This window comes from Bos taurus, chromosome 4 (assembly GCF_002263795.3).
Source record: "Bos taurus isolate L1 Dominette 01449 registration number 42190680 breed Hereford chromosome 4, ARS-UCD2.0, whole genome shotgun sequence".
Classification (NCBI taxonomy): Eukaryota; Metazoa; Chordata; class Mammalia; order Artiodactyla; family Bovidae; genus Bos; species Bos taurus.
In genome coordinates this window covers 44,379,395-44,406,027 of record NC_037331.1, presented here as the reverse complement: position 1 = coordinate 44,406,027, position 26,633 = coordinate 44,379,395, and the positions used below count along the sequence as shown (strand labels likewise).

Genomic DNA, 26,633 nt, shown 5'->3' with positions numbered 1-26,633 from the left:
ACCATTATATCTACTACTGTGGGCAAGGATCCCTTAGAAGAAATGGAGTAGCCATTATAGTCAACAAAAGAGTCGGAAATGCAGTACTTGGATGCAATCTCAAAAATGACAGAATGATCTCTGTTCAACTATCATCTCTTCAAATATTTTTTCAGGTCCTTTCTCTCTCTCTTCTCCTTCTGGGACCTGTATAATGTGAATGTTGTCCCATAGTTCCCTTAGGCTGTCTTCATTTCTTTTTTTATTCTATTTTCTATATTCTGTTCTGTGGCAGTGATTTCCACCATTCTGTACTTCAGGTCATTGATCTGTTCGTCTACCTTAGTTATTCTGCTGTTGATGCCTTCTAGTTTATATCCATCTCTTTTTGCTTGTACTTTAGTTCTTCTGGGTCGTTGATAAATATTTCTTGTAAATTCTCCAGTTTTCCTGAGATCCTGGATCACCATCAGTATCATTATTCTGAATTATTTTGCTGGAAGGTTGCCTATCTCCACTTAATTTACTTGTTTTTCTGGGGTTTTACCTTGTCCCTTCATCTGGGACATAACTCTGGTTTTTCATCCTGATTAGCTTTCTATAATGTGGCTTTAGTTCTAGCTATGGGATTATGGTTCTTCTTTCTTCTGCCCTCTAAGGAGGAGGCTAAGAGGTTTATGTAAGCTTCTCGATGGGAGGGACAGTTCAGTTAAGTCACTCAGTCATGTCTAACTCTTTGTGACCTCATGGACTGCAGCACGCCAGGCTTCCCTGCCCATCACCAACTCCTGGAATTTGCTCAAACTCATGTTCATTGAGTCAGTGCTGCCATCCAACCATCTCATCCTCTGTCATTCCCTTGTCCTCCTGCCTTCACTCTTCCCCAGCAACAGGGTCTTTTCTAATGAGTCAGTTCTTCGCATTAGGTGGCCACAGGATTGGCGCTTCAGCGTCAGTCCCTCCACTGAATATTCAGGACTGATTCCCTTTAGGATTGACTGGTTTGATCTCCTTGCATCAAATGGGGAGGCACCGATGGTTGGAAAAAAATAGGTCTTGGTCTGGTGGGCAGGGCCTTGCTCATTAAAGCTTTAATCCAGTTATCTGATGATAGGTGGGGTTGTTTAGCCTGAAATGACCCAGCCCTGGGTCTACAGGTCTATGGTAGGGTTAATGATGACATCCGAGAAGGCTTACACCAAGGGAGACCTTGCAGGACTGCTGCTGCCAGTGCCCCCATCCCTGTATCATCAAAATTGCCAATTAATGAAAAACCTCTCATCACTTTTTAAATCGAGATGTGTATCAGAATTACCTTGAAATTTTTTGAAAAATATAAACGTCCAGGTATTGTTTTTTTCCTCCAAAGCTCCAAATATGTTTCTAATGAGCAGCCACGCCTAAAATCAACTCGACTATATGATGATCTTTTACTTTTATCTAGTTTATCTTACTTTTACTATTTCATATTCAGTGCTATTTCATTTAGTCTATATTTTCCAATTTTTCCATCCCTTTTTTTGGGATGTTCTTTCTCAAGCCTTTATCAAGTGTGGCAGAAAAGCTTTTGTATTTTATATATATATAAGTAGTATGTATAACATATATATTTTAGAAAACTTGTGGAATTTTGCCAAACTAAAAAATGTATGACATTTTGATTCCATTTATTTCATTTAGGAAGAATAAAATGCTAGATTTCTAGTTAAAAAGATACGCAACAAAGGTTTACAAAGATATAACACTTAGAACTATAGTCAGTATCTTATAATAAACTAGATTGGAAAATAATCTGAAAAATAATATATGCACATGTATAACTGAATCACCTTGTGGTACCCCTGAAACTATATAGCTGTAAGTCAACTACACTTCAATAAAATATATATGTTAAAAGAATAACTTCAACCATCCAGCTGTACACTTCAAACAAACATCACAACGTAAATCAACTACACTGGAGTGGGGTGCCATTTCCTTCTCCAATGCATGAAAGTGAAAAGTGAGAGTGAAGTCGCTCAGTCGTGTCTGACTCTTAGCGACCCCATGGACTGCAGCCTACCAGGTTCCTCTATCCATGGGATTCTCCAGGCAAAAGTACTGGAGTGGGGTGCCATTGCCTTCTCCGAAATCAACTACATTCCAGTATAAACAGAAACACACAGATTTAGAAAACAAACTAATCCTAAATGAAAAAGACAGACTGAAGCAAGGATGTATTGGAGTCTCAAATAAACACATACCCACTCATACAAATAAAACAGATAATCAACAAGGACCTACTGTAAAGCACAGGGAGCTAGAGTCAACACAGTAATAACTTACATGAAAAAAGTATCTGAAAATGAGTACATGCCTATCTACATTAAACTCAATCATCCAGTTCTACACTTCGCACAAACACCACATGTATATCAACTATACTCCAATATGACCTAAAAAGTAATTTAAAAAGAAAATGAAATGCCTACTCCATTCCCCTCAAGCTTCAAGAGCCCAGGCTGTTTCACATTTCTGGAGCCTGAGCTGCCTTGGTTCCCAAGTTTGGACTATCACAGGGCTGAGGGAGCTGCTGAAGCATGTGCCAGCAAATGACATTTACAGGACCCTTAGGCTTGTAGTGCCCGGTCCCCGGTGAACAGGATGACAAGGTCAGGAGCAAGGCAGGACCACTCACAGCTAAACCTAGGCAAGTGCACTCAAGGATGGTGGGATGGTGGACCCTCGAGACCCAAACCTGTGAAGGAGGCACCTGCTCTGCAGGTCTCCTGCTGCTGGGGTTCCCACCTCCACCCTCCTTCCTTAGGGTTACCCCAACTTTGGACCACAGCATACCAGCAAGCTTTTGCATGCTTGGGATGTCTCCAATGGGGTGAGGATGGAGGTGGAGGATGTAATGGGGCACCAGGCCTTGGCTGTTCTGGCACATGGGGCTCTCATTTATAAGTCAGAAGCAGCACTTTCACCAAGGCTCTGTTTATCCTAGCAAGCCCTGTGGAGCCTCAGGAAATCCTGCCTCCTTGTGGTTGCTTATTGAAACTACAATGGGAAAACCACTGCCTAAGGGCACTTCACTTTCAAAATGCCTCTCACATTTTGAAAGACACTTGCCCTGGACAAACGTCCTAGGGTATGTAACTGAAAGAGAATTCACTAAAAGTCAGCATTTCAGAAAGCCACCTTGTAGAAGTAAACTTCATTCACAGTGATTTAAGAAAAGCAGCACAAGGAAAGATGCTAAATGTTGGTTAAAGTAGTGAAATTTATCACAGCACAATGAGGTTTCACTTGGCTGCACAAAGAATGGCCATCATTAAAAATCTAAAAACATAAACTAGTGGAAAAAAATTAGAGAAAATGGAATCCTGCTAAGCTGTTGCCTGGACTTTAAAGTGGTAACCGCCACTATGGAGATGATGGCGGTTCCTTCAGAAAGTCAAATAAAGCTATTATATCAACTAGAAATCCCACTCCTTCCCCTACATCCAGAGAAATCCATACTTGGAATAGAAACACACACTCTGACCAGTAGCTTGGATATGTAAGTAATTAAAATATCCATAGACAGATGGATCAAGAAGATGTGGTATATTTTATGGAAGGGAATATTACTCAGCCAGAAAACAGAAGGAAGAAACGGCATCTGGAGGAACGTAAATGGACTTGGAAATGATCATATGAAGTAAGTCATAGACAGAAAGACAAATAGACTATGATGTGACTAATTGGTGGAATCTAAAAACTGAAAGCAATGAAGTACATTTTCCAAACAGAAACACAATTACAGATTTAGAAAACAAACTTATTCTAACCAAAGGAGAAAGGCAGAAGGCAGGGATCCATTATGACGCTAGAATTAACACATACCCACTAGCAGAAGTGAAACAGGCAATCAACAAGGACCTACCCGATAGCACAGGCACTTCGACTTGACACACTAATAGCCTACGTGGGAAAGTAACCCCAAAACGCACAGGTATGTCTACACATAACTGGGTCAAGCTACTGAACACTTAGACACAGCAGTGCCGATCAACGACAATCCAACAGAATCTAAAAATTAAAGGAAAAAAAAAGAATGCCTACTACATTCCTCTCTGGCTTCAGGTTCCTAGGCTGGCTGACATTCCTGAAGCCTCAGCAGCCTTGGTCCCCAAATGTGGACTGTTAAGGGACTGATGGAGCTGGAAACGAGGTGCCAGCAAATGAGCTCCCCTTGGACCTGTAGTGCCTGGTCCCCTCTGGGTGGAACCACAGTGTCCAGAGCTGGGTCAGACCTCCCACAGCTAAACCAAACATACTGCACCCAAAGCACGGTGAACCCTCTGGGCTGGTAGGGCTTTTGATGATCTGTTCTCTGAGACTCCTGGTGGTCGGGTTTCCACCTCCAGCATTCCTCCTTAGGATCCGCCCATTTAGCGGAAGACAGTGCCCTCCACAGAGCTCTTGTGGAGGCTGGGCTTTATCTGGGTGATGAAGGGTAACAGAGAAAATTAAAGAGACACAAGGGCTTGGTCGTTTTCCTGGCACATGCCTCTCTTGTTTATAACTGTGGAAGATGTTTTTCAGGAAAGCTTTGCTGCCCCAGTATATGGAGTTGAGCATGAAGAATTTCTGACATGTTGTGGTCATTTCCCATACCTATAGCTTGAAAACTGATGCTTACAGGCACATTATATTCCCAAGGCCTTTAGGGCTATAAATGATATATGCCCTGAACAAATGTTGGTGTGGTAATTGAAGGAGAAATCATAAAAGGGCAGACTTTCAAGAAGCCAATGCAAAGAGGTAAATTTTACACACTGTTTTAAAGAGAAAAGCACATGAAAAGATGCTCAACATCACTTATTAGTATTGAAATGCAAATCTAAACTACTAGGTATTACCTTGCACCAGCCAGAATGACCATTATCAACAAGTCTACAGTGAATACATGCTGGGTAGCACATTAAGCAAAGGGAACCCTCTCAGGCTGTTACTGGAATTTAAATTGGTAACAGCCATTATGGAGAACAGTATGCAGGTTCCTTAAGTAACTAAAAAAAAAGCTACCAAATGATCACACAACCCCACTCATGGGCATATATCCAGAGAAAACCATAACTTGAAGACAGACATGTACCCTAACCTTCGCTGCAGCTGTATTTACAATAGTCAGGATGTGCAAGCAACCAAAATGTCCACTGACAGGTGGATAAAAAAGATGTGGTAAATATATACAACGAACTATTACTCAGCCATAAAAAAAGAATGAATGTCAATTGCAGCAACAGGGACGGACCTGGAGATGATCATACTAAGAGAAGTACATCAGATAGAGAAACACAGTGTCCATCACTGAGAGATGGCAACTAGCATTTATACAAATACACTACATGTTCCAAATAGAAACAGACCCACAGACTTAGAAAACAAACTTCTGGTGCCCAAAGGGGAATGGTAAGTGGGAGGGATAATCAGGAGGTTGGGATTGCCAGCACTGTCGCTCAAAGTCTCCTTTGATCACAACAGTCTTGAATCTGGTGCAGTCAACACTAGCTCCTTCTGTAAAGAGGAAACTGATTTTCATAAAACCAAATGAATATCATTCTTTTGATAAGAGAAAAAATAGACCATTTTCATAAGTTAATTTTGAAATTCAGTGTTAGGATATAAAAATAATATACTTTCTTGGGCCCATGAAAGGTTTTGAATAATAAATTTTAAATTTTCTCTTTTTTTAAGGAACATCAAAAATGTGACTTGTAAAATGAATTTTGATCTTAATAACATGGATGCAATAGCTGTTTGAACTGCAAACAATCACCATTTCCTTCATACCTTGGTGCTTCCGTTTCCTGTGACCAACACATGGAACAGGTCTGTAATATAACTGCTAAGCATGTCCTGGTGGTCATTGGTCACTGTCATGTTTGTTAACAACCTCAGTCCAGCCAGTTGCACAGCGGAGTTCAGGGGGCCAGCGATGACATCCTCACAGACTTGACTGACGTATACCTGGCGGTGGGAAAAAGGGGGTCTTCTTAGAATCTCCAAAACTTTCCTATTAAACCGTAACTCTTGCACAGTGGAATCAGGTGATTGTTTAGGATGAGAATGACTCTTTAAGAAAGATGGCATTTCTATCAAGATCTCAAACTTGGGTAACTTTTTTTTAAGTTCCTTAATTAATAGCAGGCACTGAGCATTTTACAGATATACTCACTTCAGCCCTAAGACAACTAATGAGACAGTGGTATTATGGTCATTTTATAGATGGGGACTGTAAACCCTTGAAGTAGCTTGGATTCTCTGCCCAGATGGTGGAGCAATGTCCAGATGCAGAGACCACGCTCTCAACACCAGTGGGGGGCCTCCCAATTCTGTCTACCTTTCTGTGTCTGGGCATGGCAGGATAAGGGGGAAGATCTGTGGGGACATTTTGTACCACAGTCCGTATCTGAACTGTAGGATCTAGGGGCACATCATGTTAGAAGTAAAGAACTAGAGAGGGACACTAAATAGAGCTTTCCTTCAGAGCTCTTTCTTTTATGAGTAAGCAGAGGCAAACTCTATTTGGTCCAAGGTTGTTGTTTATGATGTATATGTAGATGAATTACTCCTTTATAATATTGTAAACCACCACTGGCTGAAAGTAATGCAATGCCGGTCGTATGCCCATGTCACACATGATAGATCTAGGCTAAACCTAGGGGGACAGAGAATTTCCTGAAACTCTATTTTCTATGTCTGGCCATGAGCCTTCCAGCTTGAAAAAATTATGTCTCACAAGTAATAGGTAAACACCTAAGTCTGAACTTCATCAAAGTTCTAATTGGTAAGAAAAATTCCCTAATATAAAATGGTAAGGAATTACCAACTGTCCAGTACTAACTTTAAAAATTTCCAAATGTATTCATGTTACCACAGAAACGAAAATGATGGCAGTGAAGCAAATTGCGTAAGTAAAACAGATTAGATTTTTAATCTGGTTTCAAAATCCAAATGATATTTACAAATCAATCTGTCCTGGGTTACAATTTCATTATGCATCCATCCTTTTAAAAATATGGCACTTCCTTAGCTTATTATAAATCATATATTTTCATAGGATGCTCCTGTCTTTCCAAGCAATTCCTAAAATGTGCTGAGGGTTTACATCCTTATTGGCTCTGAATCTTTTCTTCACTTCAGTTCTGGCAACAAGATTACCAAACAGGCCACCTCAGTTATTCCTGGAGTTTGCTTACCTCACCTTGCTCCTTTCTCTTCCTCAACTCTGGCTGTAGAAATCTTGGACGGTTTTATGAGCCAGCTCGGGCCCTACCTTTTACAGAAACTTCTGAATGAAAACTCTCCTTTCTGTGTATTCAACAATATTTTACTTGTATTTTTCCTTAAAGTATTTCATCATGTTCTGCCTTGAATTACAAATCTTTTTGGACATGCTCTATCTCTCTTTCTAGCTTTCTTACAAGAGTTAATCATGTTCATTTCTAAACTCTGCAACACAGAGCACGAGCTCAATAAAAGTTGAATTAACGTTATTTCCTAACTTATTGTGTCTTTCTGCTGATATTATCTGACTTTGGCCCGGTTCCTTTTTCACACTTGGATTAAACTGAACGTCAAATTCAAAAGTCCACTGCACTTCTTACTGGCTGGTTCCGGTGCCTTCCTCCTCTTATTCTGCATAAAAAATGAGCAGAAGACCTGAAGAGACATTTTCCCAAAGACATACAAATGGTCATAGGTTTACGAAAAGATGGTCAACATCATTAATCATTAGGGAAATGCAAATCAAAACCACAGTGAAATACCACCTCACACTTATTAGAATGGTTATTATCAAAAAGTCAAGAAGTAACAAGTATTGGCAAGAAGAGAAAAAGGAATCCTTGCGTACTGCTGGTGGTTAGTGCGGCCACTATGGAAACCAGTATGGATAATCTTCAAAAAATTAAGAATAGAACTGTCATATGGTCCAGCATCCCACTTTTGGGCATGGATCCAGAGGAAACAAAATCACTCTCTCAAAGCAGTATCTGTGCCACCATGTTCACTGCAGCACGAGTCACAATAGCCAAGACACAGAAATAACCTAAATGTCAACTTACGGACAAATGGATAAGGAAATGTAATCTATATATACAATGGAATACTGTTCACTATAAAAAAAGAAGGAAATTCTGCTATTTGTGAAAAACGGATGGACTGAGGGCATTATGCTAAGTGAAATAAGTCAGAAAAGACAAAAATCTTATATGTGGAATATGAAAAAGTCAAACTCCTAGAAACAGAGAGTAGCATGCTTCAGGTGAAGGAAATGGGGAGATTCTGATCTAAGTATATAAACTTAAAAGTTATAAAATGAATACGTTCTGGGGTCCAACGTATAGCAAGATAACTATACTTCACAATACTATATTGGATACTTGCATGCTAAGAGTAGATCTCCAATGTTCTCACCACACGCGCACACACAGGTAATTATGAGCTACTGCTATAGTGCATGCATGCTAAGTTGCTTCGGTCATGTCCAGCTCTTGTGACTCTATGGACCACAGACCACCAGGTTCCTCTGTCAATGGGCTTCTCCAGGAAAGAATACTAAAGCGGGTTGCCGTGCCATCCTCCAGGGAATCTTTCCAACCTAGGGACTGAACCCGCATTTGTTATGTCTAGCTGCACTGGCAGGCAGGCTGTTCACCGCCAGCACCACCTGCAAGCCCAACGCTATGCAGTAGTGGTAATCATTTTGCAATATATACATGTATCAAATCATGTTTTATACCTTAAACTTATACAGTATTTATGTTGATTATATCTCAATAAAGCCAGAAATAATAAATCTGGCTTTATAATAATAAATACAATAATAAATTCTTGGCTAAAAGCTATAAAGTATGGTCTACTAAAATTTCATTACTTACCTTTTTGTCCTCTCTCATTTATTAGAAAATCTTACCTTTTGTAGTTTAAGGTAACTTACCTTTATCTTGATTTGATTTTCAACATTCACACTCAGGTTATTCAGTGCATTTAAAGCTTTTTCTTTAATACTCTGATTGGGATTGTTAATTTTGCTTCCAACGATTGGAATACCACCCAATTCACGAATAACGATCTAGGAGGAAAAAACAGAACCATGACTTCAATATGCAACCTCCCCTTTATTACATTCTTTGCATCTACAAATACAAATAAAAATTAATGACTCTTTAGAAATAATGTTCCCATATACAACCTCTAATTCCTATTTTTTTAAAAAGTTTACTACCCATAACTCTACAGCTTAAGAAAGTAACTGAAAATAAATTATTAATATATGTAATATTTAAACTATAGCATGGAGATATACAATGAAGATTTGTAGAGCTACTACAGTGATCTCAAAGTAATTTACAAACAAAATAATTTTACTTTGAAATAAGTTATCTCTCTCTTACAGAGCAGTTTGGAAATGCATTAAGATTTAGAACAAAACCAGTGTTTTGCTGAAATGAATACTTTGGAATACTAATCCCTCAAGATGTAAACAGATGTTCCGTTTTTACAAAGGAGATTTGGGACTTCGCTGGTGGTACAGTGGTTAAGAGACCACCTGCCAATGCGGGGGACACAGGCTCAGTCCCTGGTCGGGAAGATTCACATGCCATGGAGCAACTACAGCCGCATGCCACAACTCCTGGGCCCACATGCTGCAACTCCTGACGTCCGCGCGCCTAGAGCCTGTGCTCCTCAACAAGAGGAGCCACTGCAATGAAAAGCCCGTGTTCACAGCAAATAGAGAAAACCCGCGTGCAGCAACGAAGACCAAGTGCAACCAAAAGTCTCATTTAAAAAAGTAGGTTTCATAGATAAGTAAGTTTGAGAAACTCTGGTTATAACAAGAGTAAACATGTCTCTTCACTGTGATGCAATCCTATGGTCATGTGACTGGAATCTCCAAGAGCGGAGTATTGTATGTTGTACTTCTATAAAGTTTATCCAAAAAGAAGATCGTTTTTCAATTGTGGGAGTTGAGGAACTTATTAACATCCTGAAGAACTGAAGTTCCACAAAGTTTGGAAACGATGCCCAAATTTTCAAAGGAAAAATAAGCTGGGGATTTCTCACAGCCAACTGCAACACTAAATATTATGTGCCTTCATCTCAACATTGAAAGAGGCATAATGCTTCATTTCCTACAAGAAAAATAAGCTGAAAATGACTCCTGTCAGGTCAAAACATGCTGTTCTATCAAGAAAAGAGATAAAGAAGCTTTCCCTCTGCAATTTCAGGTTCTTCCTAAGGACCTGTGGTTACTAGGAGACAGTCTTAAAAAAAAACACAAAACTGTACCATAAAAGCAGATGAAAGCACCGTATCTGATGACAAGGGACAGCAACTCCTATTACCCAACAAAGTACGTGTTCACCAGTGGCTTCTCACCCACTCTGACTACAGTTTGTTTCAAAGGAATATAAAACTATGGCATCAGAAATACCCTCGATATAGGCATGCTAATAAGCTAGTCACCGTCTGTTATTTTTGTCTGCCTGGCAGCCCTCTTTCTACAGGGAGAGACACAGCACCTCCTCTGTCCCATACAGTTCCTGCGGGACTGCTGGTCACCTGTGTTCACACCCTCCCTGCTGTTTCTGCCTGCATGTGAGCCAGGACCCGCTAATCATGGCCCAGGCCAGCCCAACAATCGAGCCAAAGGGTTGGCACTTGATACTGGCAGAGTAACTCCACCTTTTAGATCATGAGGCTCAAACAAGAAAGCTTGAGAGGCCAGTGGCTTTCATTCCATCCCTGTGAAGAAAACCTCTTTGTGGCCAGAGAGACAAAAATCATTACACAAAAAGAAGTCGGGGCAAGCAGTCAAAAGACAGTGAGAGAGAGAGAGAGGTCTGATAATGCTTTCTGTAACCTTGATCTCTAGTCACACTTGTATCTCAAACCAAAGCTATCCTTGGACATCCAAGTTAACCGAGCTCAGTATTTTCCCTTTTCATTTTAAAATAACCTAAGTTGAGGTCTGTCACTTATAACAGAGATGTACATAATACACACATATTCCTTATATCTCCCTATAAATCTCTAGAGCTAACCTTGACATGATGGATAAAGATGGACTGAAATGAAGTATAAATTCAAAATTTTGCATTCATGCCAAGGTTAACACAGGGCATTAGCTGAAAATAATGACAAAAACTGTTTTACTCTTTCTCCACGGGAGGTTGGGGGGAAGTAGAAGCCATTTACATTTACATTGGTCCGTGGCTGTCAGAGTGTGGTCCAGGGAGCACCTGCTTCAGAACCATCCTTGTCAGCCCTTGTACAATGTAAAGCACGTACTTAAATGCCAGATGCTTCTGTTGCTCTACTGCAACCCTGCTGAGTTGTGAATAATTAAAAAGGCCATGCAATACTACTAAGTGCTGATTAGATACACTTATTACAAACATGATGCTGGTGACCAACCTCACAGATATACTAGGCTATGCTTTTCAGAAGTAAACAAACACTATTCTGTAGATATCCATAACCACACTATTTATAGATGAAAAACTTGAGGCTCTGGGAGGTTACATAACTTATGAGAGTCACAATTACTGCCGGTGTGTGAGAATGGGAGGAGCGTGTTTAGAGACTAGGGTACTCACTTGGTTGGCCGAAAAGGCTGCATTGTTACCCAGAGTGACCAAAGCTCGTTCGATAATGACAGGATCCTCAGTCGATTCAAGCAGGTAAAGGAGTTTCTGAACTTGTTCAGCATTTAGGGTGTCATCATATGATCCACTGGTTAAGTCTTCTACATAAGAATAAAGTTATTTAAAGTTCATTTAAAATCAATATAAGACTTAAAAGACAAATCCTGAATCATATTCTGATGCCAAGCACCGTTTTGAGCACTTTATATACCTTAACTCATTTAATCGTCAAGTGATCTCTCAGAAGAAGATACTATTATGATTCTCAATTTACAGATGGAATACTAAGCCTTATAGGTATTAAGAAATTAGCCCATGGTCTTGGTACTTCTCTTTTCTTTTAGTAAGGCACTGCATGCCAATAGCATTTTCTGTTTCTTCTTTCTAAAAATCAGGTACACCCATCCAGTGGAGCACTTTCCACAGGCATAGCTTCATTAAGAAACAGAATTTGCATTTGGGAGACCTGCTCCGATCAGAGGCCAGAGGAAAAGCTATGCGAGGGACCCGATCATGCTGCCCGTGAGGTGATTTTGTTCAGTTTCTGTGAGCAAGGGTGACGACTGTGATGCTAGAAGAACAGTCCAACTGGGGGTGATGACAGAAGCTGTTGTTCTAAGGAAAAGGGCGGGCAGTTAAATGCTGGATCTGCTCAGGAAGTTTTGAAGTTTAAAGCTTGGACCTTTTAAAAAATTCTCTTTACAGAAATCTCCACAGGAAAACAGAAACCATTTGTATAATGCAGTCACTGTGTTATAAACATAGAACATGATTCTTTCCAAATCAAGCTACGAATACAGGCCAGACAGCACAAGTGTCCACAATATACTGCCCTCCGTGGAGTTGGGGCGGGGTGTAGCAATTTACAATAGGTGCTGCTGTATGATACCATAGCTGTGCTCATCTATATGCTGATGACTCCTCAATCCTAACCCCCAAGTTAGAACTCTATTTCCAGAGCTTAAATTATATAAATCAACTTACTAACTGGCACTTCAATTTAGGTACCTTAAAGACACCTCAAACTAACTGTACTCTATCCTGAATACATTGCCCTCCCACACAAATCTACTAGGCTTCAAAATCTCTACCTCACTGAATGAGACCACTATCTACCCGGTTTCCCAAACCAAGGGCATCTTCGCTTTATACTTCTCTCTCACCACCCATGATAATTCATCAAATCCTAAAAAATAAAATGTGTCTCAAATTATTAAATTTATCATCTTTGGATACTGGGATTACAAATGACTTATTTTCTACCCCGTGCTCATGAATTCTTTCTTGTTTTTTCTTTTTAATTTTTTTTTTTACAATAAACACATATTATTATATTAAAATAGAATATATTGCTTAAAGAGGAATCACAGACAAATATGAAGTAAATGTACAAGCTTAGATTATGAGAACCAAAAGGTGATCTGATGTCCTGAAGAAGCCAAATAAGAAATCAACTATTAGGAAAATCTAAAAGCCAAAGAGGGAGCAGATTCTCACTCCCATGTCTTATAATCAGAACCTCTGGACCATGCTTTTACTCCTGAACCCACTACCCACCTCATCTACACCTTATACAATTATTTCACCCAAACAAGATTTGAAAATGTAAGTGAAAGAATGATAAAAACAAAGACTGTCATATGGAAAGACTTTTGGGGGTTCATCCAAAAGTGTTTTTACACACAAGAAAACTGAGATCAGGATCATTTAAGGATTTGCCTAACATCACACAGGAGTTAGTAGCAGAGACCAGAGAGACGAAAACACAAAGCTGCAGGCAACCCTAACCTCTTTTGGGTCTCAGTTTCCTCATATGTAAAATAAGGCTGGTCAAACACTACAATGATTCCAAAAGTCCCCATGCAGCCCTGAAGTTGTGTGATTTTATACATATACACAAGGCATAGAAAGGATACATTTAACTCATTCATACCTCCAAACTATTTCAAAGTCTACAACTTCCTCATACATTTTCCCACAAACCATTAAAAAGTTTTATAGGTATATAAATTATTAATGAATAGCCAAATAAAATTTTATAGAGAAAAGGGTAATTTTCTCTTGAAAGAAGGAGGTGTAATGTGGTAGTTAAAAGTAAGCCAAGGTTAAGTCTAGTTCAAATTCCAGCTAAGCTATTTACCAGCCGAGAGACATAACCTCTCCAAGCCTCAGTTTCTTCATCTATTCCAAGGGAGTTAAGAGTGCAAAGAAGAGGAAGACAACAGAATGGGAAAGACTGGAGATCTCTTCCAAAAAAATTGGAGTTATCAAGGGAACATTTCATAGAAGGATGGGTACGATAAAGAAGGGAAACAGTAAGGACCTAACAGAAGCAGAAGAGATTAAGAAGAGGTGGCAAGAATACACAGAAGAACTGTACAAAAAAGCTCTTAATGACCTGGATAACCACGATGGTGTGGTCACTCACCTAGAGCCAGACATCCTGGAGTGTGAAGGGAAGTGGAACTTAGGAAGCATTATTACAAATCAAGCTAGTGGAGGTGATGAAATTCCAGCTGAGCTATTTCAAATCCTATAAGATGATGCTGTTAAAATGCTGCACTCAATATGCCAGCAAATTTGGAAAACTCAGCAGTGGCCACAGGACTGGAAAAGGTTAGTTTTCATTCCAATTCCAAAGAAGGGCAGTAGCAAAGAATGTTCAGACTACCAGACAACTATACTTATTTTGCATGCTAGTAAGCTTATGCTCAAAATCCTTCAAGCCAGGCTTCAGCAGTACATGAACCGAGAACTTCCAGATGTACTCATTTCTAAAGCTGGGTTTAGAAAAGGCAGAAGAACAAGAGATCAAATTGCAAACATTCACTGGATCATAAAGAAAACATGAGAATTCAAAAAAAAAAAAATCTAACTTTTGCTTCATTGACTACGATAAAGCCTTTGGCTGTGTAGGATCACAACTGTGAAAAATTCTTAAAGAGATGGGAATACCAGACCACCTAACTGTCTCCTGAGAAACCTGTATTCAGGTCAAGAAGCAACAGTTAGAACCTTATATGGAACAATGGGCTGGTTCCAAATTGAGAAAGGAGTACAAAAAGGCTGTATACTGTCACCCTGTTTATTTAACTTCTATGCAGAGTACATCATGTGAAATGCCAGGCTGGATGAATCACAAACTGGAATTATAATTGTCTGGAGAAATATCAACAACCTCAAATACACAGATGATACCACACTAACAGCAGAAAGCAACGAGGAACTAGAGAGTCTCTTGATGAGGGTGAAAGAGGAGAGTGAAAAAGCTGGCTTAAAACTCAACATTCAAAAAACTAAGATCATGGCATCCAGTCCCATCACTTCATGGCAAATAGAAAAGAAAAAGTAGAAGCAGTGACAGATTTTATTTTTGGGGCTCCAAAATCACTGCAGATGGTGACTGCAGCCATGAAATTAAAAAGATGCTTGCTTCTTGGAAGGAAAGCTATAATAAACTTAGATAGCATATTAAAAAACAAAGAAATCACTTTGTCTACAAAGGTCTGTCTAGTCAAAGCTATGGTTTTTCCAGTAGTCATGTACAGATATGAGTGTTGGACCATAAAGAAGGCTGAGTGCCAAAGAAATGGTGCTTTTAAATTGTGGTGCTGCAGGAGACTCCTGAGAGTCTCTTGGACTGCAAGAAGATCAAACCAGTTAATCCTAAAGGAAATCAACCCTGAATATTCATTGGAAGGATTGATGCTGAAGCTCCAGTACTTAGGCCATCTGATGCAGAGAGTCGACTCATTAGAAAAGACCCTGATGCTGGGAAAGATTGAAAGCAAAAGAAGAGGGTGGCAGAGGATGAGATGGTTAAACAGCAACACCGACAAAATGGACATGAATCTGAGCAAACTCTGTGAGATGGTGAACCACAGAGTCCTGCAGGCCATGCAGTTGCAAAGAGTCAGACGTGACTTAGTGACTGAATAACAACAGTTATTCAGAGCATTTTTATGTCTCTTGATACATATCCAAGAGTGGAACTGCTGGATCATACGGTAGTCTCATTTTTAGTTTTATGAGGAAGTTCCATGCTGTTTTTGACAGTGGCTGCACCAATCTACACTCTCACTAACGGCGTATGATGATTCCCTTTTCTCACATCTTCACCAGTATGTTATTTATGGCCTTTTTGATGACAGCCATTCTGACAGGTGTGAGATGATATATCATTGTGGTTTTAATTGGCATCTAATAATTAGCAATGTAGAGTATCTTTTCATATGCCTGCTGCTCAATTAAGTGGGAGATGGGCTCAAATCAAGAAAATTATAAATGAAAAAGAAGTTAAAACTGATATCACAGAAATACAAAGGATCATAAGAAACTACTACAAGTTACTACATGCCAATAAAACGGACAACCTCTTGGAAAGGTACCCTGTCCCGAGACTCAGAAAATATGAACAGACCAATCACAAGTACTGAAATTGCAACTGTGATTAAAAAGCTCCCAAGAAACAAAAGTCCAGGACCAAATGGCTTCATAAGCAAATTCTACCAAGTGGGATTTATCCTAGGGATGCAACATTCCCAACATACACAAATCAATCAATGTGATACACCACTTCAACAAACTAATAAAGAACATTATGACCATCTCAATAGATGCAGAAGAAGCTTTTGACAAAATTCAATACCTGTTTGTGATTAAAAAAAAAAAAAAAACTCTCTAGAAAGGGGGCAGAGAGAGAAACTCCCCCACACATATATATTTAGGATGGGCTCACTTATATCTGACTCTGCAACCCCATGGACTACAGCCCACCCAGCTCCTCTGTCCATGGAATTTTCCAGGCAAGAATACTGGAGTGGGTTGCCATTTCCTACTCCAGGGGATCTTCCCGACCTAGGGATCGAACCTGAGTCTCTTCTGTCTCTGGCATTGGCAGGTGGGTTCCTTACCACTGTACCACCTGGGAAGCCCAGCATAATAAAGGCCACATGTGACAAATTCACAGTAAACATCATTCTCAATGGTGAAAAGCAAAGGCACTTCCTTTAAGGTCAGGAACCACACAAAGATATCCACTCTCATCACTATTATTCAAATGACTTATAAAGGCATATCCATGGGCAATCAGAGAAGAAAAAGAAAGAAAAGGAATCCAAAGAGGAAGAGAAGAAGTAAAATTCACTGTTTGCCGATGACATGATACTATACTTTGGAATTCCTAAAGACGTTACCAGAAAACTACTAAAGCTCATCAATGAATTTGGTTAAGTTTCAGGATACAAAATTAAAAAACGGAAATGTGTCACACTTCTATACACTAGCAAAGAAAGATCAGAACAACAAATTAAGGAAAAAATGCCATTTGCCTTCATATCACAAAGAATAAAATACCAAGAAACAAACCTACCTGAGGAGATAAAAGACCTGTACTTTGAAAAGTATAAGACTGATAAAAGATACTGAAGATAACACAAACAGATGGAAAGATAAACCAGGTTCCTGGGTTGGACGAATCAGTATCATTAAAATGACTATACTAAGCCAAGCAATCTACCAATTAAATCCAACACCTATCAAACTACCAATGGCATTTTTCACAGAATTAGAACAAAATTTTTTTTACAATTTGTATGGAAACACAGAAGACCCTAAATAGTCAAACTAATCTTGAGAAAGAAAAAAATGGAGCTGGAAGCATCAAGTTTCTTGACTTCAGACTATACTACAATGCTAGAGTCATCAAAACAATGTTATTGGCACAAAAGCAGAAATACAGATCAATGGAACAGGATAAAACTCCAGTGATAAACCCATGCACTGATGTGCTGTGTTTTGCTTAGTTGCTCAGTCATGTCTGACTCTTTGCAACTCCATGGACTGTAGCCCAGCAGACTCCTCAGTCCATGGGGATTCTCCAGGCAAGAATACTGGAGTGGGATGCCATGCCCTCCTCCAGGGGATCGTTCCAACCCAGGGATCGAACCCAGGTCTCCCACATTGCCGGCAGATTCTTTACCGTCTGAGCCACCAGGGAAGCCCCATGCACCAATGGTCAACTACAAAAGGGGGGCAACAATGTACAATAGAGAGAAAACAGTGTCTCTTTGACATGGGGTGCTGGGCACACTGGACAGCAACATGTTAAAGGATGAAATCAGAACACTCCCTAACACCATGCACAAAAATAAACTCAAAATCTAAATGTAAGTCCAGATACTATAAAACCTAAGAGGAAAATCTAGGTAGAATTCTCTCTGATACCTATTGCAGCAATATTATTTTTGAATCACCTCCTAGAGTAATGAAAGTAAAAACAAAAATAAAACCATCAAGAAAACAAAAAGACAACCCACAGAATAGGAGAAAATACTTGAAAACTAAGCAACTGACAAGGGGTTAGTCTCCAAAATATACAAACAGCTCATGCAGCTCAGTATTTAAAAAAAGAAAAAACCTAACCAAAAAAATGGGTGGAGGATCTAAATAGACATTTCTCCAAAGATATACAGATGGCCGAAAAGCACATAAAAAGATACTCAACATCACTAATTATTAGAGAAATACAAATCAAAACTACGTGGAAGTGTCACCTCACTCTTGTCAGAATGGCCATCATCAAAAAATCTACAAACAAAAATGCTGCAGAGGGTTTGGAGAAAAGGGCCTCGTCCTATACACTGTTGGTGGGAATGCAAATCGGTACAACCACTGTGGAGAACAGAATGGAGGCTCCTTAAAAGACTAAAAATACTGCTACCATATGATCTAGCATGCCCACTCCTGGGTATATATCTGCAGAAAGTAATTCAAAAAGGTATGTGTACCCCACTGTTCACTGCAGCACTATTTACAATAGCCAAGACATGGAAGTAACCAAAATGCCCATCCACAAAGGAATAGAAAAAGATGTGGTACATACATACAATGGAATATTACTTAGCTATCAAAGAGAATGAAATAATGCCATTTGCACTAACATTTCTTTGGATGACCTAGAGATGATCATTCTGAAACCGTGTACAAGCCCGTGTCCTCGTCTTTTGAAGTAAAATGCTTACTCAACAGTTAATGATTGGGAAATGGGAAGAAGAAACAAAGAACAGCTGTTGGGCTAAGGAACTGCTAACAATTAAGACTATAATCCTGCCACATAACAGAATCACCAAACTCCCAGTTCCTTGAAAGATACAGATAAAGGCCTGACACACATTCCCACTGTTTTTACAGAAAGCAGATGGAGACTGCTGACCACAAGAACACACACCCTAGACTGTGTTCTTGGCAGAGCCAGGAAAATTTAAAAAAAAAAAAAAAAATCAAACTTATGGTTACCAAAGGGGAAAGGCAGGGAGAAGGGATAAACTAGGAGACTGGAATTAACACACTACTATATATAAAATAGGTGCTCAACAACGATCTACTGTGTAGCATAGGGAACTCAATATTTTGTAATAACCTAGATAGGAAAAGAATCTGAAAAAGAAGGGATATATGTATAACGGCATCACTTTGCTGTACACCTGAAACTAACACATACTGTGAATCAACTATACTCCAACATAAAAAAAATAAATTAAAAAACATCTTATAAAGCTGATTTGGTGGTGCTGAACTCAGCTTTTGCTTGTTTCTAAAATTTTCATTCTTTCCATCAAATGTGAGCAACAGCCTTGCCAAGTAGGTTTTTCCTTTTCATGACTTTATATATATTGTCCCACTTCCCTCTGGTATGCAGAGTTTGTGCTGAAAAGTTAGCTGATAAACATACTCGAATTTGCTTGCATGGAACTTGATGCTTTTCCCTTGGGGCTTTTAATATTCTCTCTTTATCTTACTTTTTGCTATTTTAATTACAATGTGTCTTGGTGTGATCCTCTTTCAGTTCAGTTCATCACTCAGTTGTGTCCAACTCTGCAGCCCCATGGACTGCAGCACACCAGGCCTCCCTGTCCATCACCAACTCCCAGAGTTTACCCAAACTCATGTCCATTGAGTCAGTGATGCCATCCAAGCATCTCATCCTCTGTTGTCCCCTTCTCCTCCTGCCCCCCAATCTTTTCCAGCATCAGGGTCTTTACAAATAAGTCAGTTCTTCGCATCAGGTGGCTAAAGTACTGGAGTTTCAGCTTCAACATCAGTCCTTCCAATGGACACCCAGGACTGATCTCCTTTGGGTGATCCTGTTAAGAAGTCTCTCTGCTTCCCGGACTTGGACGTCTGTTTCCTTTCCCAGGTTAGGAGGGATTTCAACTATTATGTCTTCAAATATGTTCTTTGCCCCTTTCTCTTTTTCTCCTTCCAGGACACCATGATTGAGGGGTGCCCAACCTTGGGGATCTAATGCCTGATGATCTCAGGTGAAGCTGATGCAATAACAGATATAAAGTGCACAATAAGTGTAATGTGCCTGGATTATCCCAAAACCACCAACTGCCCATATTCATGAAAAACTGTCTTCTATGAAACTGGTCCCTGGTGCCAAAAAGTTTGGGGACTGCTGCCATAATGTGAATATTAGTATGCTTAATGTTGTCCCAGAGGTCTCTCAAACTACTTTTTTTTTCCCCTGTTCAGCTTCAATAATTGCCACTATATTGTCTTCCAGCTCACTATTCTACTGTTTTTTTGTAGTATATTTTTAAAATCAGTTATTGTCTTTTTCAGCTCTGTTTGGGTCTTCTTTACATCTTCTAATTTGCTAAACTTCTCACTGTACTCATCCATTCTTCTCCCGAGTTCTTTAATCATCTTTATCATTATTTCAGACACTTTATTGGGCAGACTGCCTATTTCCACTTCATTTAGTCCTTCTGGGATTTTATCTTGTTTCTTCTTTGGAATATGTTCCTTTGTCACATTTTTGCCTGATTCATTGTCTTTATTTCTATTTATCTGGTATGCTGGTTACGTTTTTGACCTTGGAGAAACCGTCTTATGTAGGAGACACCCTATGGGTTCCAACAGCATACTCCTTCTGGTCACCAGTTATAATCCCTAGGGGTGCTCCCTCCATGGCGGGGCATGGGTTCTTCCGTTGTGGAGGGCTGACTACTCTGGTGGTCTGGCAGGTGCGGCGGACCCTTCGTCCAGTTGGTTGCCAGGGCCGTAAGATAGCTGGCTGCAAAACTCTGGGAGTCCCAGGCCTAGTGCTGGCTCACTGGTGGGAAGAGCTTGGTTCTGGGATAAGTGACCACAGGGCTGGGGTTCCCAGATCTAATGCTGGTCTTCTGGTGGGTGGAGTTATTTCTGGAGCGGCTGCCTAAGAAGTCCAAAGTATCTGGCAGCTGGTGGGTGGAGTTCAGGCCCCAAGCTACCGCTGGCTCACTTATGAGTGGATGCAGGGTCTTGGGGTTCCCAAAGTTGGTGTCAGCCCACTGGTGGGTGTCTGCTTGAATTTATAATAAAAATCACATTTTACTTTTTCAGTAAAGAAATATAAGCCTTAAAAGTCTAAAAAGTTTATAGGATGGTGATGATCAAATATCCAGCATTTCAACTGATTATTTTTTGAATTGCTATTATATTGGTGAGGCAGTCAGGTATGTATGTCCCAGTTCTCCACTTAGCTTTATACTAATAAGACAGTGAAAGAATTTTAGGTTCAGTAGTTCACCATCTCTTCAAGTAAACTGAGGAGACATTACAATTCTCAAAGAAAAGTGACTACCAAATAATAACATTATAGTAAGACAAATTTCAAGATAATTGTCACCATACAGAATCATTCCAATCAGGAACATAATATGTTTTTTCCCTTTATAGACTCTATGTCCTTCATAAAAATTATCTTCGTATAGGCTTCTTGCTAGATGTGTTCCTAGTTTTTAAAGATTTTATATATCATAAAATCTTTTCAATTATATTTTGAATTAGTTACTGCTTATATACAAAAAGCTATAGGGTATATTTATCTTGCATTCACATTACTTTATTCAACTCTTCTTGTTTCTAAAGTTATTCAGCTTATTCTCTTAGGTTTTTCCAAATAAATCATTATGTCATTTACTAATTATACTTTTGCCTCCTTTCTAATATTCATTCAGTTTTTCCTTTCTTACCAAGCTGCCAAAGACTCCAGGACAATGCTGAATAACAGCTGTGATATCAGGTATCCTTCTCCTGTTCTGTTTGTTTGTTTATTTTTGGCCATGCCATGTAGCATGTGGGATCTCAAAGCTCCCTGACCAGGGATCAAACCTGTGCCCCCTACAGTGGAAGTGTGGAGCCTTAACCACTGGACCACCAGTAAAGTCCCATACTTCTCTTGTTCTTGAATTTAATAAGGATGCTAGCAGTGTTTCACCATGAAATAGAATGTTTGCTTTTGGTTTTTGATGGATGTTCCTCAACAACTTAAGAATATTTCCTTCTATTTATTCCTAACTTGCTGTTTTTATTAGAAATAATGATATTCAAATGTCTCTCTCTCTTTTTATTTCTTCTTGGCTATGCCACATAGCTTGTAGGATCTTAGTTCCCTGACCAGGGATCGAATCCAGGCCCTAGGCAGTGAGAGTACAGAGCTGTAACCAATGGACCACCAGGGAATTCCCTTTCAAATATCTTTCTAACGCAACTTAAAAAAAAATTGAAGTATAGCTGATTTACAAGGTTGTATCAAATGGCTTTCTAATTATGAGGTCATTATGTGCTCTTGCTTTTAATCTATTTATGCAAAAAATTACATCAATCTATTTCCCAATTTGGATCCTCCCTTTACGTCAATTTGGTCTCCGAAGGAATATTATTACCTTAATCATGTAATAGGTTTAATTTGTTAGTATTTTATTTAGTATCTGTATATCTTTATTCACAATCGAAACAGATTTACAGTCTTTTCATGCTATTCTTGTCAGGTTGGGGATCAGGTTGTTGAATGAATTGGGACTATTTCCATCTCTTTCAAGCTCTCAGTGTTAACAGAAAAGGAATTACATTTTTCTTAAAGTTTAAGACAAAACAAAAGACCACTTGGTTCTTGTTCAAGATAGTCACATAGAAGAGCTTGAACTCACCTCCTATGTGGACACACCAAATCTTTAGCTACATACGAAACAACTGCCTGTGAAAATCTTGAAACTAAGCGATTCCCATACACTGGGAAATGGGTAGGAAAGGCCACCATCAACCCCACGCCTGGTTCAGGGACACACAACTGGGAAGGAACTGACAACTCCCAGCTTCCCCCTGAAGAGCAAGGGGTTTAGGGTCCCCATCTTGTGTTCCAACTTTTAAGACTTCCGCCTGAGAGATGGGTCCCCCAAAACATCTAGTTTTGAAAGTTAACAGGGCCTGCATTCACAGCACTCACAAGGCTGTAGTGAATTCAGAGAGAGTAACCTAAAGGGTTTCCACAGAATCATCATGGCTGACCCCCAAGGACACAGTACAGGCAAAAGACTGAAACCAACATTTTCAATGAAAGAAACCAAGAGCAAGGCTCTCTGGAGACGGGGAGAACAGACAGGTGCCATCTTTGCATTCTCTCCCTGTCTTGCTGTAGGTCATTGGTATTTCCCAGAAAGGAGTTTGTGTATGCCTCTGGTTTGGAGCTGCCACCCAAGGGACACCCCTTGATCACCTGGCTCTGGTGGTCAGTGGGGCTTATGTTCACAGATTCAATAAGACAGTAGCAAACAAGGAAACGGTACTTAGCTGGCTGCCATTCCACAGCTTAGTAAAGAAGATACAGACAGAAACACCCATCTCCCAGACTCCCCCCAAAAGAAGCACATTTGCATACTTTAAAAGTTGCTACCTTAGGGTCTGGCTTCCAATCAATCTTCATTTGGGGGTTTACTGAGAATCTCTTCTTGGGACACTGACAGCTCTTGGCACATCATCAAATACTAGGAGCTAATAAAAATAAAGCAGGTTGTTTGGACAATCACAAGTTCTGAGAAACAGCTAAGAGCTGGGGCAAGATTGAACAATAAGGTTCACCTACACAAGACCTTCAAAATGGGAAAGGTGGTTGTTTCAATCTAATACATAGAAACCAACAGAGAATCAAGCCAAATGAAGAAACAGATGAATATCTTCCAGAGGAAAGAACAAACTAAAACATCAGAAAAAATCTTAACAAAATGCAGGTAAGTAATTGACCTGATCGAGAGTTCAAAGTAATGGTCATAAAGATACATACCAAACTTGGGAGAATGAATGAACACAACAAGAACTTCCACAGAGGGAAAGGAAATATAAAAAAGGACTAAATAAAAGAGTTTACTTATGGCTGATTCACAATGTTGTATGGCAGAAACCAACACAACATTGAAAAATAATTATCCTCCAATTTAAAATAAAGTTTTAAAGAAGCCACAGAGCTGAAGAATACAATAAATGAAGTGAAAAAGAAGCTAGAGGGGTTCAACAGCACACTAGATGAAGTAAAAAAAGGATCCTGGAACTCTAAATGCAGTGAAACTCATCCAATCTGAACGGAAAAATGAAAAAAGAATAAAGAAGAAGTGAAGATTTGCAGCCAAAGATGGAGAAGCTCTATACAGTCAGCAAAAACAAGACCAGGAGCTGACTGTGGCTCAGACCATGAACTCCTTATTGCCAAATTCAGACTTAAATTGAAGAAAGTAGGGAAAACCACTAGACCATTCAGGTATGACCTAAATCAAATCCCTTATGATTATACAGTGGAAGTGAGAAATAGATTTAAGGGCCTAGATCTGATAGATACAGTGCCCAATGAACTATGGAATAAGGTTCGTGACACTGTACAGGAGACAGGGATCAAGACCATCCCCATGGAAAAGAAATGCAAAAAAGCAAAATGGCTGTCTGGGGAGGCCTTACAAATAGCTGTGAAAAGAAGAGAAGCGAAAAGCAAAGCAGAATGGGGAACACATGTATACCTGTGGTGGATTCATTTTGATGTTTGGCAAAACTAATACAATTATGTAAAGTTTAAAAATAAAATAAAATTAAAAAAAAAAAAAGCATTCAACAAAAAAAAAAAAAAGAAAAGCAAAGCAGAAAAGGAAAGATATAAACATCTGAATGCAGAGTTCCAAAGAAGAGCAAGAAGAGATAAGAAAGCCTTCTTCAGCGATCAATGCAAAGAAATAGAGGAAAATAACAGAATGGGAAAGATAGGGATCTCTTCAAGAAAATCAGAGATACCAAGGGAATATTTCATGCAAAGATGGGCTCGATAAAGGACAGAAATGGTATGGACCTAACAGAAGCAGAAGATATTAAGAAGAGCTGGCAAGAATACACAGAAGAACTGTACAAAAAAGATCTTCACGACCCAGATAATCACCATGGTGTGATCACTGACCTAGAGCCAGACATCCTGGAATGTGAAGTCAAGTGGGCCTTAGAAAGCATCACTATGAACAAAGCTAGTGGAGGTGATGGAATTCCAGTTGAGCTATTTCAAATCCTGAAAGATGATGCTGTGAAAGTGCTGCACTCAATATACCAGCAAATTTGGAAAACTCAGCAGTGGCCACAGGACTGGAAAAGGTCCGTTTTCATTCCAATCCCAAAGAAAGGCAATGCCAAAGAATGCTCAAACTACCACACATTGCACTCATCTCACACGCTAGTAAAGTAATGCTCAAAATTCTCCAAGCCAGGCTTCAGCAATATGTGAACTGTGAACTTCCAGATGTTCAAGCTGTTTTTAGAAAAAGCAGAGGAACCAGAGATCAAATTGCCAACATCCGCTGGATCATGGAAAAAGCAAGAGAGTTCCAGAAAAACATCTATTTCTGCTTTATTGACTATGCCAAAGCCTTTGACTGTGTGGATCACAATAAACTGTAGAAAATTCTGCAAGAGATGGGAATACCAGACCACCTGATCTGCCTCTTGAGAAATTTGTATGCAAGTCAGGAAGCAACAGTTAGAACTGGACATGGAACAACAGACTGGTTCCAAATAGGAAAAGGAATATGTCAAGGCTGTATATTATCACCCTGTTTATTTAACTTATATGCAGAGTACATCATGAGAAACGCTGGACTGGAAGAAACACAAGCTGGAATCAAGATTGTTGGGAGAAATATCAATAACCTCAGATATGCAGATGACACCACCCTTATGGCAGAAAGTGAAGAGGAACTCAAAAGCCTCTTGATGAAAGTGAAGAGGAGAGTGAAAAAGTTGGCTTAAAGCTCAACATTCAGAAAACGAAGATCATGGCATCTGATCACATCACTTCATGGGAAATAGATGGGGAAACAGTGTCAGACTTTATTTTTCTGGGCTCCAAAATCACTACAGATGGTGACTGCAGCCATGAAATTAAAAGATGCTTACTCCTTGAAAGGAAAGTTATGACCAACCTAGATAGCATATTCAAAGCAGAGACATTACTTTGCCAACAAAGGTTCGTCTAGTCAAGGCTATGGTTTTTCCTGTGGTCATGTATGGATGTGAGAGTTGGACTGTGAAGAAGGCTGAGCACCGAAGAATTGATGCTTTTGAACTGTGGTGTTGGAGAAGACTCTTGAGAGTCCCTTGGACTGCAAGGAGATCCAACCAGTCCATTCTGAAGGAGATCAGCCCTGGGATTTCTTTGGAAGGAATGATGCTAAAGCTGAAACTCCAGTACTTTGGCCACCTCATGCGAAGAGTTGACTCATTGGAAGAGACTCTGATGCTGGGAGGGATCGGGGGCAGGAGGAGAAGGGGAAGACAGAGGATGAGATGGCTGGATGGCATCACTGACTCGATGGACGTGAGTCTGAGTGAACTCCGGGAGTTGGTGAAGGACAGGAAGGCCTGGCGTGCTGCGATTCATGGGGTCGCGAAGAGTTGGACACGACTGAGCGACTGATCTGATCTGATCTGATCTGAAGATAACATCAAGTGGATCAACATTTACTTTACAGGGATCCCAAAGGGGAGAAAGAGGCAGAATATTTATTTGAAGAAATAATGGGTAAAAACTTCCCTAACCCGGGGAAGGAAAACCAGATCCATAAAGCAGAGAGTTACAAACAGGAAGAACATGAGAGAACCACAAGACACATTATAATTAAA

At 39.7% G+C, this 26,633-nt stretch overlaps 1 protein-coding gene across 5 annotated transcripts in view; it reads right to left on the bottom strand.

Moving 5' to 3' along the window:
- ARMC10 (armadillo repeat containing 10) overlaps positions 1 to 26,633 on the bottom strand; it is a 123,694-nt gene that overhangs the window by 81,201 nt on the left and 15,860 nt on the right. For all 5 annotated transcript variants that reach the window (NM_001191332.3, XM_024990384.2, XM_015468863.3 and 2 more), the window contains exons 2-4: positions 11,613 to 11,761; positions 8,951 to 9,085; positions 5,800 to 5,976 (exon numbers count right to left, since the gene is read on the bottom strand). In NM_001191332.3, the coding sequence (NP_001178261.1) occupies positions 5,800 to 5,976; positions 8,951 to 9,085; positions 11,613 to 11,761 (461 nt within the window). The remainder of the gene's footprint in view (positions 1 to 5,799; positions 5,977 to 8,950; positions 9,086 to 11,612; positions 11,762 to 26,633) is intronic.